The sequence below is a fragment of the Pholcus phalangioides genome, unplaced genomic scaffold, assembly GCF_987345545.1.
Source record: "Pholcus phalangioides strain wild (caught in Gottingen) unplaced genomic scaffold, Ppha-v1.0 ptg000017l_1, whole genome shotgun sequence".
NCBI lineage: Eukaryota > Metazoa > Arthropoda > Arachnida > Araneae > Pholcidae > Pholcus > Pholcus phalangioides.
The window spans coordinates 29,934,556-29,950,493 of NW_028301610.1; the positions used below are offsets into that span (position 1 = coordinate 29,934,556).

Here is a 15,938-nt window from a genome sequence, read left to right on the forward strand (position 1 = left end):
ATAATGATAGGATGAATTGAAAGATGAAAATTGGTTCTCTCTTTGCATTTTTAATTATTTGTTTTCCTGTGAATTTAGATTTGGAAAAGAATTCCAGTCAGATTAGTGAAGAAGGTCAAATAGTGCTAGAAATGTTGAAAATAGTAGAAGAAAGAAATAAATTGCTGGAAATGTTGAACCAGTTGAAGTCCAAGTAAGAGTTATATCTCACTATTTTGAACTTGTAATTATTATATCTAAATACATTTTATATACGCGGCTTGTGTCCAGAAAGTCCTTACTCAGGCCTTTTTCTTCCCAACCATTGGTGTTGGACAAAAACTTTCAATTGAAAAAGTGTTTTAAAAGAGGTAACTCTTTTAAAACGCTCTCCCGCACTCCCCTCACCCTAATCATGCTTATCCGCGGCTCCCTAGAAAATATTTTGTTAGGCCACCATCACGCACAGTTTGAGAACCCCTGTATCAAGGCCTTTTTACATAAACAAATCAGTGTTTGAAAAAATTACAGTACTTAACTATTTATATTTTGTTTAGAGTCAGATTCAGAAAAAGTTTGTCCTTTCAGATATACATAAAACAAAGCAAGTTTCATTACCATATGTCAAATATTTGTTACATAGCTATTAAATTTTAAATTTTGCAAGCTAATCGGGGTGGTCATTCACAAATTGAGCAGCAAATTAGTTGAATCTGTAGTCCAAAGTAATGAGCTATCAGTTTTTAACAGGTCTTGTGTTATATTGATATTCCTTCTGTTTAGAAAAAAAGCATCAAAAAATTTGATAAATAACTTGTTTGTAAACATATAATTAATTAATTTTATTCCAATAATTTTGGAATACAAAATATGTATCAAAATGATTAAAGAATTTCACTTACTAATAATAAATGAGTTTACACTGAGTGACATTAAAGGAAGAAAAAAAAACCAAGCTCTAATTATTCCAATTTAAACTTCCTGCACCGACCTCTTAATCAATTAAAAAAATGGATATTATCCAAAAAATAGAAACTTTGCCTGGTTTTAATTCACAGAAAATAATTAACGCACTTTTAAGACAGATACGTGTTTTCTTTTTACTGGTTTACAAGTTTCGGCTCTGCAATGGAGAGCTGTCATCAGAACCTCGTGGTCAGAAACCACACGCAAGTAGTAAAACTGTTGAAGAGTGAGTATGATGTTTACTTTTGGTCATATGGAGAGTTTGCCTTTGTTTTGGCTGAGCCTGAATGGTCTGTTGTTGAAAACCATGTCTCGGCCAAGGTCTATAAAGCTTGCCCAAGCTGATGATATAGGTGACATGTTCCTTCCATCATTAACGAGAAAATCCTGGTAAGTTCTGATGAAGTATCCCTTGTTATCTCATCAGAACTTGCCAGGATTTTCTCGTTAATGATGGAAGGAACATATCACCTATATCGCCAGCTTAGACAAGCTTTATAGACCTCAGCAGAAATAGGGTTTTCAACAGGCAATAGATGTGCACCCCAATTCGCATTCAATGACCACTCAGGCTCAGCAAATACGAAGGCAAACTCTCCAGACCAATGGTGTGCAAACCATGGGATGCGACCCGGGGTTGAGAGAGATTTTCCAAAATAAAAACTTCCAAACATTAAATAATACTTATTTTTATTTAAAAATATGTCAAAACTAAAGAATGCCTTTATTCCGCTGAGCTAATTTGCCATTGTATCATACAATATAGTTTTATCAAATCCTACTTGTACAATAATCAGTATATTGGCTCTGTCATGCCAGAATCACAAATGTGCAATGTCCTTGCAAAAAGGGAAAATAATGTTTGAATGTTTACTCTATGGAAGTTGTTTTCCTAAAATGTTTTGTAACATGTGTTTCAATAGGGATACACGTTCGCGTTTCAGGCACAAAAATGATGCTCTAAAGAAAAATTTTGGAATATTATTAGGCAGTCATCTACTCTTCTGTACAAAAATGATAGCAAAACAAGATATCCAAACAGCTGATGAAAAAAAGGAAAATTTGTACATTCGTGCTTCTGGCATGCGGCGGATGATATCAAGTTGGTTTACTTTTACAGGGTGACTTAGAATCACTCGATTTCAAAATTGTATATTTCTTAAAAATTAAAAACACAGAATAGAATGATAAGTGATATGTGAATATATGGAATAAAATGTGTCTACGTTTTATGCACAATTTTTTTTAATAGTTAATTTCAAGTGTAGGATCATTTTAAAATCGAGTGATTCTTTCTTAATCACCCTGTATACAAAAATCAAGGACCATACATCTTGCTCCGCTTCCATCTTGCAGAAGGGACATTAAGTACATCAAAAAACAAAGTAAATATTTATAATGAGAAATTTAATTTTCTGGATGTTAATGCTGAAACTTATATTTGGAAGGAAAAGTGATTTGCCTCCTCCAAGAATCGAACCTGAGCCCCCTTGCATACCGGGCAAGTGCGCTAACCAATACACCAGACACGCACTTTTCAATTCCTCATAACATGCATTAGTAGCGTGAAGCGCTAAGTGGAATCATAGCAACTTCCCTTAATTAAAGCAATTTTCACTTCAGTTGGCGTTTTGATGGCTCCAGATGGTATTTTTTCGGCCTGAAATATACTGAGAAATTGAATTTTCTGGATGTTAATACCGAAACTGATATTTGGAAGGAAAAGTGATTTGCCTCCTTGCAAGGGGACCCGGGTTCGATTCCCGGAGGAGGCAAATCACTTTTCCTTCCAAATATCATTTTCTGCATTAACATCCAGAAAATTCAATTTCTCAGTATATTTCAGGCCGAAAAAATACCATCTCTTCATTTAAATATTTATATATAAAAAAAATTGAATATCCCTAGAAGTCAATATCGCTTAATTAAAATTGAAACAAGCGTTATAAAAGTGCTTTTGGGACAGCACATTTACTGACAAGAAATCTGGAAGTCTATGTAGGGGTCGTCGATATATTTTTTGGTGAAAAGGAGATCGCGCTTCAAAAAGTTTGTGCACCACTGCTCTAGATGACCAAAAGTTAACATCATACCGACCCCCTCAATGGTTTTACTACTTGTGTGTAGTTTCTGACCATGAGATGCTGATGAGAGCTCTGAATTGTAGAGCCAAATCACATAAACCTATGAAAAGAAAAAAATGTCTTAAAAACGTGTTAATTATTTTCTGTGAAAAAAATGGCTTCTTAATACAATAAAATCATTGTTTTGAAATTAAATATTTGACCTAATTTTTGTACTACAATGATGAAACTTGTTTTGTTTGTCATATTACTGCAAGGGCAAACTTTTTCCTAATTATCACTATGAGAAACTGAAAAAAGTTCATTTTTCCAACTTTTTCAAAAATTAAATTGTTCATGTAAAAGTACCGTAATATGAATATTTACTTCATTAAAAACATTTTTGCCACTGGAAGTTTTGCCTATGGCCAACAGTTAAGAAGAAAAGGGCCTGGGTGAGGACTTTCTGGGCATGCCGTATGCCATAATTTTTTTCCTTTGCAACGTATGTCTTTATCTGCCGATGAACAAAACAGTTTCGAACAACTATTTATTTCTATTATTACAAATTAAAACATTAGTTAAGACATCAATTCAAGGGCAAACCCTTCACTAGTAGGAAAATCGCAAAGTATACTTATAGTGAAACGACTAGGGCGGAAGTGACTCTCAGCTATGGTCTTCAAGAAACTATGCTCGACCACAGATGTCAGTAGAATCACACAGAGTTCAGCGACGAACCCAAGGCGTAGACGAGGCGGCGGAATCGGATCACGGACGTCGACAGAACCACACTTGGTCTTCACCGATCAAGCAGTAGAAGTCAGATGACAGATATCGTGATGAACCCAGGGCGTAGATGAGGCGATATTATATCACGAACACCGGTAGAACCACACAAGGTATTCAGCGATCAAGTGATGGAGTCCAGTTAACGGATATCTCGACAAACCCAGGGCGTTGACGAAGAGGCGTCATTAGATCGCGGATATCGGCGTGCTACACGGGGATTTCGGCGTTCAAGCGGTGGAGTTAATAATTATAAACATACAGTATATGATAGACATAACACAAACTCAATAATAAAACATAACACATGCACTACCATTACATCAGGGGCAAAGGTCAGGCGAGCGTCAACAAGGCTATGTTACACCTTATAAATCTGCGCAAACTTCACTAATTTTTTTGGGAAAGAAAGTTTTCTTATACTACTGTATCAAAATACCACAATGCAAATGCTCTAGTCCAGAGGTCTTCAACCTTTCTTGTCTCGCGAGCACCATTTATACTCAACATCAGAAGAGCACCCTGAAGTTTCAAATCCCCCCCCCCCCAACTTCCACCCGTTAGAAACCCATTTTTATTCCAAAAAAATTTTAAATTAGAGATATAATCGTTTTCAAAGAAAAAAAGTTTAACTTTCTCTAACAGTTAATTATGTAACAAGCTTGATAGGATCTCAAGTGCAATTAGTAGGTTTGGATTTTGTTCCTTTTGTCTTTCTTTCAACAAATTTTTCACAGTTTCAAACCAAAGTGTTTTGTCATCATCGTTCCAGAGCATGCCATTGTCTTCATCATCGTCAGAAAACATATTGATGAATAAATGTGGTCATTAACTATGATAAAATGTTTAGTACACAACATTTTATTGCTGACTTTATGCCAGAACCACAGAAAAAGGGCTCTGATCATCATCTTTCCGAAGCTTTCACATTAGGTTCAATGAGAAATGTGTTACTTTTTTTTCTAAGGCACTGTATTATATGAAATTAAATCTCTACCAGAACAACACACTACAAGGAACAATACTGGACATACAAATTTTGCTCATTTTCCTCAATGTAGAAGTGGATTTTGAAATTGTATTTGAGCAAGTACGATTTAACACTTTGTTTTTCTTTCATTTTGAGTACCTGTATAACAAATTTAGAAAACAAAATCTCCCACATGAATTTTTAGCTGGACATCCAGAAGACTAACAAACACTTCTGACTTTGGTGCTTGCGTGCACCAAATCAGGCTCAAGCATTGAGCACTCTTGATACTTCAATGAGCACAATGGTGCTTGCGAGCAACAGGTTTAAGATACCTGCTCTTGTTCATGAACATAATATGGGAATTAAAAATGCTGCTTATTTTTCTGTTTGAAAATACACAAAAAAGCACAAGATCTTCTTTAGATCTTTGGGGTTAGCATTCCTGTGTAGAGATCAGCATCACCACTTACAAGATCTTGAAAGGGCTGTTTGTGTTACATAAATTTTATCAGAACATAGCATGACCGACGATGGACAGAAATGTATTCACATAGTGAAACTGATATCAACCCTGTTCTTTGATAAAGATGATGTCACAGACTTTATAGTACAGAAAATAATATCCAAATTTTGACTCTCTGTTTAGTCACACTAACAAATAGAGACTCACTATTTTGTAAATTTGATCTTTTAATTTACCACAATTATGTCCCAAAAAATACAGTAGAGTCTTGGCAGTCTGAGGTGGATGGGACTGAGACCACCTCAGATTATTGAAAACTTAGATTATTAGATTAATAAAAAATATGCATAAGATGCTAGCTCGGCTTTAAAAAAATACCATATTGCGAAAAATGCATCATGGCCCTCAGCGGAGGGCGGAGCCTCTAGGTTGGGATTTTTTTTATCTCCTTCCTTTTTCTGCCGGTGACAACTTTCTGTGGTCCCCTTATACTGACTTGTGATGGATTTATATTGTGAAAATATATAAAAGAGACAATCCTATCTCAGCCTCTGACTTGGTGGGAGGGGGGGGGGGGTGATGTACTCAATCTTGTCAAATTAATTCTCAATTCAGTGGCCAAATTCATAATGTACTGGAGCTGCTAAAATCATCTCAAAGTAAAAATACTAAACAAAACTGTCTTTGGGGGGGGGGAGATTTTGAGATGGAAATTTGAAATTATTTCAGGAACTTATTGAGATTCTACTGCAGTGGTCCACAACCTGTACTCCGGAGCCCCTCCAGGAAAATAAAATGAAACAGTAAATTCAGTTAATAAATAAAAAAAGAGAGATAAGGGCTCTACCATAATAATTAATTTTAAAAAAAGCTGTCAGTCTATAAGGTTGGAAACAACTGTTCTACACTGTGTTGAGCAAGCAGTGAATGAGAATTTGACACAGAGATTTGATTGAGATTTTTTTTTAATGAAAATTGATAAGATGAAAAAACATCATGCTCTTAAATATTTTTCTTTTTCGAAAATTCCAACAGGAAAAGATAGCTAATGTGCTAGAAATGTCAAGAATGAAGCTGCCAAATTGGAGAGAAAATTCACTAATGCTTTGACTCAGCTGAACTGTGATTTTTAAACTTTCAAAAGAATTATATTTAGTACACATGGAGCTTTTTCCTTGTTATTTAGCTATTATTCAAACTTTTTTTAATGAAAAATATGTTGAAAAATAACTTTCATAATTTTAATTGTTTTTCAACTGTTTCAGTTCTATTTTATATGACCATTCTTTCGCATTGAATTAGTATCAACAAAATTGGCTTTGTGTATGCTTGTGCGAGCAACTCGTATGCTTTTTCACTTGACATTTCACTTGTTATGTCACAATTTTTTTTTAAGTTCTTTTTCTGACAGCCAATTATTCATATTTTGCATTTGTTGTTATAGTGTTTATATAAAAAATGGTTGTTAAATATTTGCTATGATGTGATGATATTGATTAGAGATGTTGAAATGTTGTTGCTATTATTGTGATTAGTTGTATGATTTTTATATTTAATTTGTGAACAAAATAGCCCTGCTAGTGGAGCTACTGTTTTTTTTTATATTTGTCTATTCTCTTTATTTTTACACTTAAATATCAAGAAGTTAAATGTTTTTGATGTGAATTCAGACTGATTTTCATTCTTTTTAGCTATTTCTCACTTTTTAAAGTAATAAATGGGGTTAAATAATTTTAGATAAAAAAATTTTTTCTTTCCATTTGCCTATCATACATTATAGAATTCAGAATGGCAGAAATAATTGTGCATCAAAATAGCACAAAGCTGTACACTCTATGAGCAAAAGAGCTGTTGTTGTTGTGGCTGTAATTTAATAATGAATATATATATATATATTATAGATTTAATGTGTGACTACACTGTACATAGATATAGAATGTATATTTTTATGCTTATATGTTTGTGTTTTTTGTTAGTTTTTAATTCTTATCTGATGTCCAAACAATTACTGAAATATTCTGCAATTTGGTGGAATACAAGGTGCACAAAAAGCATTGAAGTTTTTTTTACTATTTTGTGAAACATTGATATTACTGCAACATCTTTGATTAGACATTTCATCAAGTTGTGATTTGCTGTTTCGTTGTCTTGTTTAAAAAATTCCTATGTTCTATTTACTTTTGTATTTAGTTCTATTGTTTGAGAATTAATATATTGAAAAATCTAATATTTTCACTTGAGAAGTTAAGGTAATTTGTTTATCTGTTTTTTCTGCATGACTATTTTATCAATGTAAGTAAGTTATCACCCATAATTTTGCAATGGACTATGTTATTTAGCAATGTGATTAGCATTTTTAAGATCAATTTCATTGAAACCAAATAGAGTATGTTTCAGTGGTTAGTTTGAATGGTTAATAATGTTTATTTCATTAAATAAGTTGTTTAAAAGTGTTTATAAGTGATCAGAGTCCATTTTGTAGATAAAAAAAATAATAATTGTGCAATATGCAATTCCACTGTCTGAACTTTTTAATTCTCAATTCTTCCATGTCTTATGTTTTGTTTTGACACAGAGCTTTGTATGTGTATAGTATATTGTGTGTATACGGAAATATGTATTACAGCCAAATTTATTTGTGAACGATATTGGGGCCTTATTATTATAGATTTGTTTGCTTGTCTTTTTATTTTGTGCTGTTTATATTTTGTTGCTCTTCACGAGATTGTGTAAAAAACTGGAGAAAAAAAATCATTCATATATTATTTTTTGATGCATTTTGTTTTTTACTTTTACACTGAGCATATCAGCATTTTTTTTCACACCATCTGCTGTTGCAGTATTTATTGCATTGGTTGAGTGAAGTACTGATATTTCTTTCAGTTTGCATGAATTAAACATAAAGAATCAAAATACATGGTGATAAACAATTTTAAAAAGCTGTTTGATGAAAGATCATACAAAACTTGATCACTGCCCATGAAAGTTAAAAAATTGATCCATTGTTGTTGATGCTAGTAAATCTATTTGATATTATCAGCTATCAGTGTTTTTGATAGATGGACCAAAGTATTGTGGTGAAAGTTCAATCCAAAATCAAAAGAAAACCACTAAAATTCCCAATTTTTTATCACTGTAACTGAGGCTATATAGTCACTATTTTTTTTAAAAAACTTTTTTAAAAGTTGGTTGATATATAAAACTTGAATTCATTTTTTCTTCTGGGGAATAAAAGGTTGCAAAACATTGTTGGAAACTTCCCCTAAATTCTTAGGTGATTGCATTAATGAGTATAATTTTTTTACAACTCGTAAGTATATGGAAACCTAAGAAACACCTAAAACATTAAGAAAAAAAAGTCATCTACATCATTACTAACACAGTATTCAAGATTTTTTAAAAAATCGTACTCATTCTTTCAAGATAAGAAAATGCAAAATTCATATTGCTTCAGCTTGGGCTATTGAAAACTAATTTTTTTAACTACATAAACTTTTTTTTTTTTACTCTTTTGCTTCAGCTATACATTTTGTGTTTGTGGTTTATTTTGTGGACAAATTTACAAGATTTTTTTCTACATGTTTGCTCAATATTGTAACTAAAAAAAACTGTAAATTTTATACAAATGCCATTAAGTTGCAACAATGATTTTTTCCCCTAATGAAATTTTATGTAGATTTGATTTTCTTTAAAGCAACCATATTTTATATTAAAAGTTTAAAACACAGACAACTTTTCTAAGTACCTTTTGAGAAGTTATTACACAAATTTTTTTTCATAATGGAAACTAAACATTTTTTGACATTACGATTGATACAGGCTATTTCATATATTGAATTGATTCACTTCAGCTGACAGAATACAGCAATATCTCAGTTACATAATAAGCGGGACCAGTGATAACTGTGCAAGTTTGGATCATTTTGCATACAAATACGCTTATTAGTTGATTGGGACCAAAATTTAGGAAAAATGCCTGTCTTTTTCCTTCTTACTGTGTTAGTTATACTACTATTATACTTATCCATGGCTGCATAAAACTTAGTTTGATTTGTGAGTACATTTCAGTGCTTAAAAAAGTCAGTATTTCCTAAAATCTGTGCAAACAAATGTCTTGTGTAGTACAATTTAAATGTTTTGGCAACACCTTGGTCCATCAAAATAAAAAAATTGCTTGTATTTAGAAGCATTAAAACAACTTTTACCTATATTTTGAAATTAATTGACAGTTGCAGACCCGGTGCATTGGCATCACATTAAACAATTTTTTTTCATAATGGCAATAATGTTGAACTTCGGTTATAAAAGTGTGACTATATAGTTGTACAAGCCTTAGAATTCCATTTCTAAAAAGCATGCTATGCTTTCATTTTGAATAGCTTCACCAGTTCACACTATAGCCTCTCAAAAGACAGTGTAGTTTCATTACATATAGTATTCTGATTGACTAAACATTCTTACTTGATTATCAGTTAATAATTGTTACAATGTCAGTAATAGTCATTTGATCATTTATCACACTACTGCCACTTTCTGCACATGAAGGCTAATTTTACCAGGACCTATATAATTCATTGTAGATTGAGAAATACAGTGTTAGACATTTTGGCTTTTTTTTATACTCAGAGAGGTTGGTGCTTTAATCCGTCAGTGTGGGATTCCCTGTAGTAGCAATCATTTTCTATGATTATGTTATCACCATTTTTACGGTACCCCCCCCCCTCCCCTCCTCCAAGTCAGGAAAGTTTGACAAGGACGAATTGGGTATCAAACTCACAACACCTCTCAGCAATAGTCCAGTTATTATACTCAAATTTATCGTATATGTATTATTTCACAGAAAATTGTGTCGCTCAGAGTTTATTTTTCAAAACATGAATTTAGACATTTAATTATTTTTTTTTAGAAATCCTGGTATCGGATGTTACAATCACAAGAAAAAAATAAAAATAATTAGCCATCACACTATGAGTGATTCAAGTAAAATGCCTTTGGCAAGTGTAACTTAAAACTACTACACAACCATAAAATCTGAGCTACAAACATATTCTTAAATTTTTCTCAACACTTACTGCCCCAAAACACATTTCTATCTCCATTTGGAAATATACTATATTGCCAAGAGTCTGTATGTCCTTTTTAGAGTTTGGACATTTTCTCAAATTTCTAAAAAAATACTGGGTAAATTGTTCTGAAATTTCGGCCATGTGAACCCTATGCTTGTACTCATAATTTCTAGTGCAAATTTAGTCATGAGTGCAGTTAGCGGACCAACAAAAAATTAAATAGGAAAAAGAGGTTTTGATAAAGTCTCTGTATGATAAAAAAACTGCAAATGATTTGTAACTTCTACAAAATATTTCACTAAATATGCATAACACACGTGTGCATTTTTGTGAGAATAGCACATATATTCATGAAGATATGAATGTTTTCTGTGTAAAAATACCAGTTTTCATCACCTGTTTTTGAGTTTACAACTAATTTTTAGGAAATTTTCAGAAAAATTGGCACTGCACATTACACACCTTGTATTGAAATTTAGAATGTGACAATTTATTATTTTTCTGTTGTCAACCCCAAATATATAGAATATCAATATGCCCCAGACGGATTATATAATCCCTTGGGCTATTACATAAATAGTAATATGTTCTTGTATATTGTGTTTGTATTTTATGTGTATTTTGTTTTTTTTGTGTGTATTATTTATGTTTTGTTGTGTATGTGTAATAAATTTCAATTTCAGAAAATAATCGAAATAATTTGTGGAAAATCCTTTACCATCCAGGTACTCTCAGTAACTTAAATCATTTATATCTTTCTGAATTTTCATGACATTCAACAGGAATTTTTATATAAATAGCATTATATATCTGGCAACCAACGTATGAAAAATAAAATAGATATTTCCTGCACATACACGATCAAAAACCATTTATTAAAAATGTTCATATTGCATTAAATAATAAATTGTCATATTCTAAATTTTTACATGGGACATTTCATGTATAGTGCCAATTTTTATGTGAATTCCATAGAGGTTGGTTGAAAAATTTGTATGTTATAAGCAAAACAAATTGGAGTTTTTATAGAAAATATTTATATCTTCATGAATATATGCTATTCTCACAAAAATGCACATAAGTATTGTAAAAAGATAGTATTATACTTTGTGAAAGTTACTAATCATTTGCAGTTTTTTTATCATAGACTTGATCAAAAACTTTTATTTAATTTTTTGTTGCTCTCTTAAATGTACCCATGACCAAATTTTCACTGGAAGTTGTGAGTAAAAGCATAGAGTTCATATGACCAAAATTTCAGAGCAATTTGCCCAGTACTTTTAAAGAAATTCAAGAAAATTTTTTAACTCTAAAAAGGACAGACTTTTGGAAATATAATGTCTATAAGGTCATTACTTAATTTCCTTTGCCACATTTTACTGGTAAACCTTTTGATTCTAGAACATACTTCCAATTAGAAAAAATCATCCAAATAATGTGTAGAACTGAGATACATCATTCATGCCGCAAAGAGTTATATAGTTATTAAAATAAAAAAAATCAACTTTTTATACAGACACCCTGTCCTCAAAAACCCAATTAGAAAGTTTTCGCCCTGTCTCTCCTCTGAGGCCATTAAAAACAATTCCTCGTTTCTAAGTGCAATATTCGCAGAAATATTGGAATTCGAAATCAGAGGAAAGTTGGGAAAGAACAGCATAAATCAGTGGTTTTTAACCCCTTGAAGGGCATTATGCAAAAAAAAAAAAATTTGCCAAACTAACTTTATATACTCTGTACATAGGACTCATATAAAGGTGGTCGCATAGCGGAGACACCGCCCACCTAGAACACGGAAAGCTTCCCTAAGGTGTAATGCAGGAAAGCAACATTCTGTTGGGAAAATTTCTTTTCCACGGATTTTGTAGGCCAAAATGATCAACATAAGCATATTAATAGCTGGTACATTTCTTCCAATGAGATGGCAGTGTAAGGTTTTCATTTTTGAATGGCATATAAATTTGTTCGAAATGCCAAATTTTCCATCAGTGACACAGAAAAGAAGAATAAGAACGGACATTAGTAATATAATCCGGCATTGATAGAATTTCCTGAGATGGTTCCACTTCTTTGAAATCCGGGCTTTGGTTCGTGCTTTTTTTCTAGTGAAGTATTGTCGAGAAGATCCAGGCATTAGAGATTGTTTACCTTCTTAATCACCATCATATTCGTCGTCATCCGTGCTGTAAGCTTTGTTTTATTTGCTTCATCTGAGGTATCATCAGATGCATTAGACTCCAAATTAGAGGGAAGCTCTGAAATTAGTACAATATTGCTTCTTCTGCAGTAAGGAATTTTTTATTCATTTCACCACCAATAAAAAAATGCACAATATTTGGGAGGGGGGGGGGCAAAAGAAATTTTAGAAAATAAAATTACAACAGTGGGGAGAGAGCATAGAAAGTAGTTCTCAGCAGCCGCTCTGAAACCACTAGAATGAAAGAATAGTTGTGCAGGATAAAAAATAGAATTTCATCTCTTCCATTCTAACCCCTGAAACTCCTTCACAAATGCACATCTGAGATGTTTCAACACCATTGCTGTCACCCATTTTCTAGTAAACAAGAAAGAGGGGGGGGGGAGAAAATGAAGAAAAACAAGGTTGCTTTATCTCAGAGAGGTGGTTTCATACTGACATCACTTGGTCACTTGGGATATCTCATTATGGAACCACCTTTTTAAAACTTCCATAATATGATTTTAAACTATTCTTAAGTTTATTGAATGGCTTGATTTCAACAAATAGGGCAGAAACTATAAAAATCATCCACAATTTTTGAAAAAAAAAAAAAAATTTATTAGGAAATAAATTTTGAAACAAATATCATAAAAATAGAGAAAATGTCTGATTTTTTTTTCCCAAAAAGAAATTTATTCACTTTCACTTATACAAAATGAGAAAACAAAAAGGGAAAAAATATATGCACAACATATTACAGACTGAAGTAATTTTTGACACTGAGTTACATATGAGTTGACAAGGGGTAATTTGGCTACCCGTACTGACAACAGACAATGAAGCTAAAAGTCACTAGTGAAATTAGTATTGCTCTGTTAAATGCGCAAAAATAATGATTAAAAAAAAGACTTATGAAAAAAAAAATATATGTGAATGGCAAATTAGGAAAATATTGTTCCGGATAGTTTTCCACAAGACTTCGAGGTTGCAAAACAAGAAGCGGTTTGACGGACAAACACAGATTTATTTACAGAACAGCAATTTACACGTATTTACAGGCTAATCAGAGAGCTAACAACTTTTTCGTAAAGTTTAAACACAACTGACTGTTCAACGAATCTCTCTATTCGAGTCTCTTTGAGCCTATCTAGCCTGCCATCTTGTGAGCGGTAGACCATATAACCCCAACAGAAACTTCGAGAAAAAGAACATTCCACAAAATTCTATTTTACAGTTTCCTAGTCGGCGGCGCCACCATACGGAGGGGTTGAACCAATGTCTGGAGAGGCGGGACTTTCTAGAATGTTCTCACCAATGGCATCCCTCTCCGATAAACCGAAACCGGCATCAACCGATTTCGATATTTCTGAGAGCCATCGAACAAATCGCGCCTACAGATCGTAACATTGCCCCCCTCTTAGAATTGTTTGTCCCGACAATTCAGTTCGGCGGGTTGTCATTGTGGTAAGAGGCCAGTCTGTTGAAGTGGACCACCTTTCACTTCGAGGATGGTGTTTTCTGGATCCGAGCTATGACGTCGTTCATTCTCTTCATGACTCTGTAGGGTCCTTCCCATGACGTCTGAAGTTTCAAGCACAGTCCTTGCCGGCGCTTCGGGTTCCAGAGCCAGACGAGGTCCCCTTCCTTGAAGTCTTGAGTCGATACCCTCGCATCGTAGCGGTTCTTCATCTTTTCGGAGCCGATGTTGATCCTGTGTCTGGCGATTCGATGCATGACCTCGAGGTGCTCCTGGAGTCCCTGGACGTGTTCTTCCGGTAGAAGAGCAGCATCTATCCGTCGCCGGAACATCAGATCACCTGGCTGGCGAAGGTCCTCTCTCATCAGCGATGACGAGTATTTGATCATTTTTGTCGCACCACGGTCATTTTCTGCACGCGAGGGCTAATTAGACCGGGACCTACAATTTATTGCCGATTCCGAACGGCAGGCTTGTTTTTTATACTCGTCGAGAGGTTGGTGCGCTAACCCCTCGATGGGGGACTCCCTGCGGTAGCAATTTTTTGCTGCGGTCAAGTCGCCGTTTTGTTTGTTGTACCCCTATGTCAGGAAAGTTTTCTGACAAGGACGAACCGGGTATCGAACTCGCGACACCTCTAAACATCCTTTGGTACTTTAGGCGAGTATCTTATCGACCGGGCTACCGCGCCCGATGACGAGTATCCGGTGCTCTCGTGGGCGGTCCTCGGTAGCGGCCGCAGGATGTTCGGGGCGATTCCTTTGCGAGCGGCGCAGGCGTCACAATTCTTGCACCACTCTTCCACATCGGTCCTGGATTTGTCCCAACAGAATCGTTCACGGACCTCCTGGAGAGTCTTAATCTTAATATGCATGCACTGAGTATAAAAAATAGAGGTGGCGGACAGGTATTTACTTGTAAAAAAATAAGCAAATCGCTTCGGTGAAACACAATCAAAATGTATAAATTTATGTCTGAGTATTAAAATAAGTTTCAATATTTGGTATGTTAGCAATGTATTGTTGAAGTCGTCGTTTAAAAGCAGGAAACGGTGTTATATTAACGTGATGATCACATTATTATTATTCATGTATATTCAGGTGAAATATCGGGTAATTCAGACCAGTGGTTCTCTTTTTAGCCTTTTCAAAAACGAACTTTAATTATATAATCACCCTGTATTTTAAACCCCTTGCCTCTTCAGTCCCGCCTCGTATTTAGTGACATAAAAGTGATCTTAGCGAATGAACGTAATCACATGTTAAAATTCTATGCCTAGCATGGAATAACACATCCAGGGGGCCCTACCATCCCCCTCCCCATGCTTATAAAAGGGTATCCGAGAGAAACTGCGTGTGTGTGTCTAGTGCTCGCGATTACTATAGTTGTCCATTCTGAGAGCGCATGTGCACTAGAGATAAATAGATGTTCGAGAATTGATATATTTAATTGCGAACTTCCAGTAGAACAGTGAAGAATTCATTTTTATTAAATTGTGAGAAAAATAATTACACACAATACAATCTCACAAAACCTCAAATACTTTCATTTCACTATGCGAGAAGTCCAGTACATCCATCCATTTTTATGGGCATCTTTTTCTCAGCCACCTCGTTGGGCATTTTGCCTGTTGTGGCGTTGTATTTGTATAAGTAATAACACGTGTGTGGGGTGGCTGGCTGATACGCTCTGGGAATGTCGGGACATTTAATAACAGCTTTGAGTGCAATGAAAAATAAATAAATAAACATCCAAAAAATTGAAAATGTAAGGTAAAACAGAGAAAAAAATAGCTTTACGGGAGAAATTCGACCCATGAACCCTTCGTTTGCCTTCGATTCTGTGTCGTCGAACCTACTGTTCAACAGTTGCTGCTAGCCGTTCGTAATTAAATATATCAATTCTCGGACATCTATTTGTCTCTAATGCGCACGCGCTCTCAGAATGGACATCTATAGTAATCGCGAGCACTGGACGTCAGTT

General features: G+C 34.1%; 1 protein-coding gene across 5 annotated transcripts in view; it reads left to right on the forward strand.

The window, feature by feature from the left end:
- Positions 1–7,879, forward strand: part of Mical (Molecule interacting with CasL) — a 153,443-nt gene extending 145,564 nt beyond the window's left edge. For all 5 annotated transcript variants that reach the window (XM_089246324.1, XM_089246329.1, XM_089246327.1 and 2 more), the window contains 2 exons: positions 79–193; positions 6,269–7,879. In XM_089246324.1, coding sequence (XP_089102450.1) covers positions 79–193; positions 6,269–6,278 — 125 coding nt within the window. In that variant the 3' untranslated portion in view covers positions 6,279–7,879. The remainder of the gene's footprint in view (positions 1–78; positions 194–6,268) is intronic.
- The last annotated feature ends 8,059 nt before the right edge of the window (positions 7,880–15,938 follow it).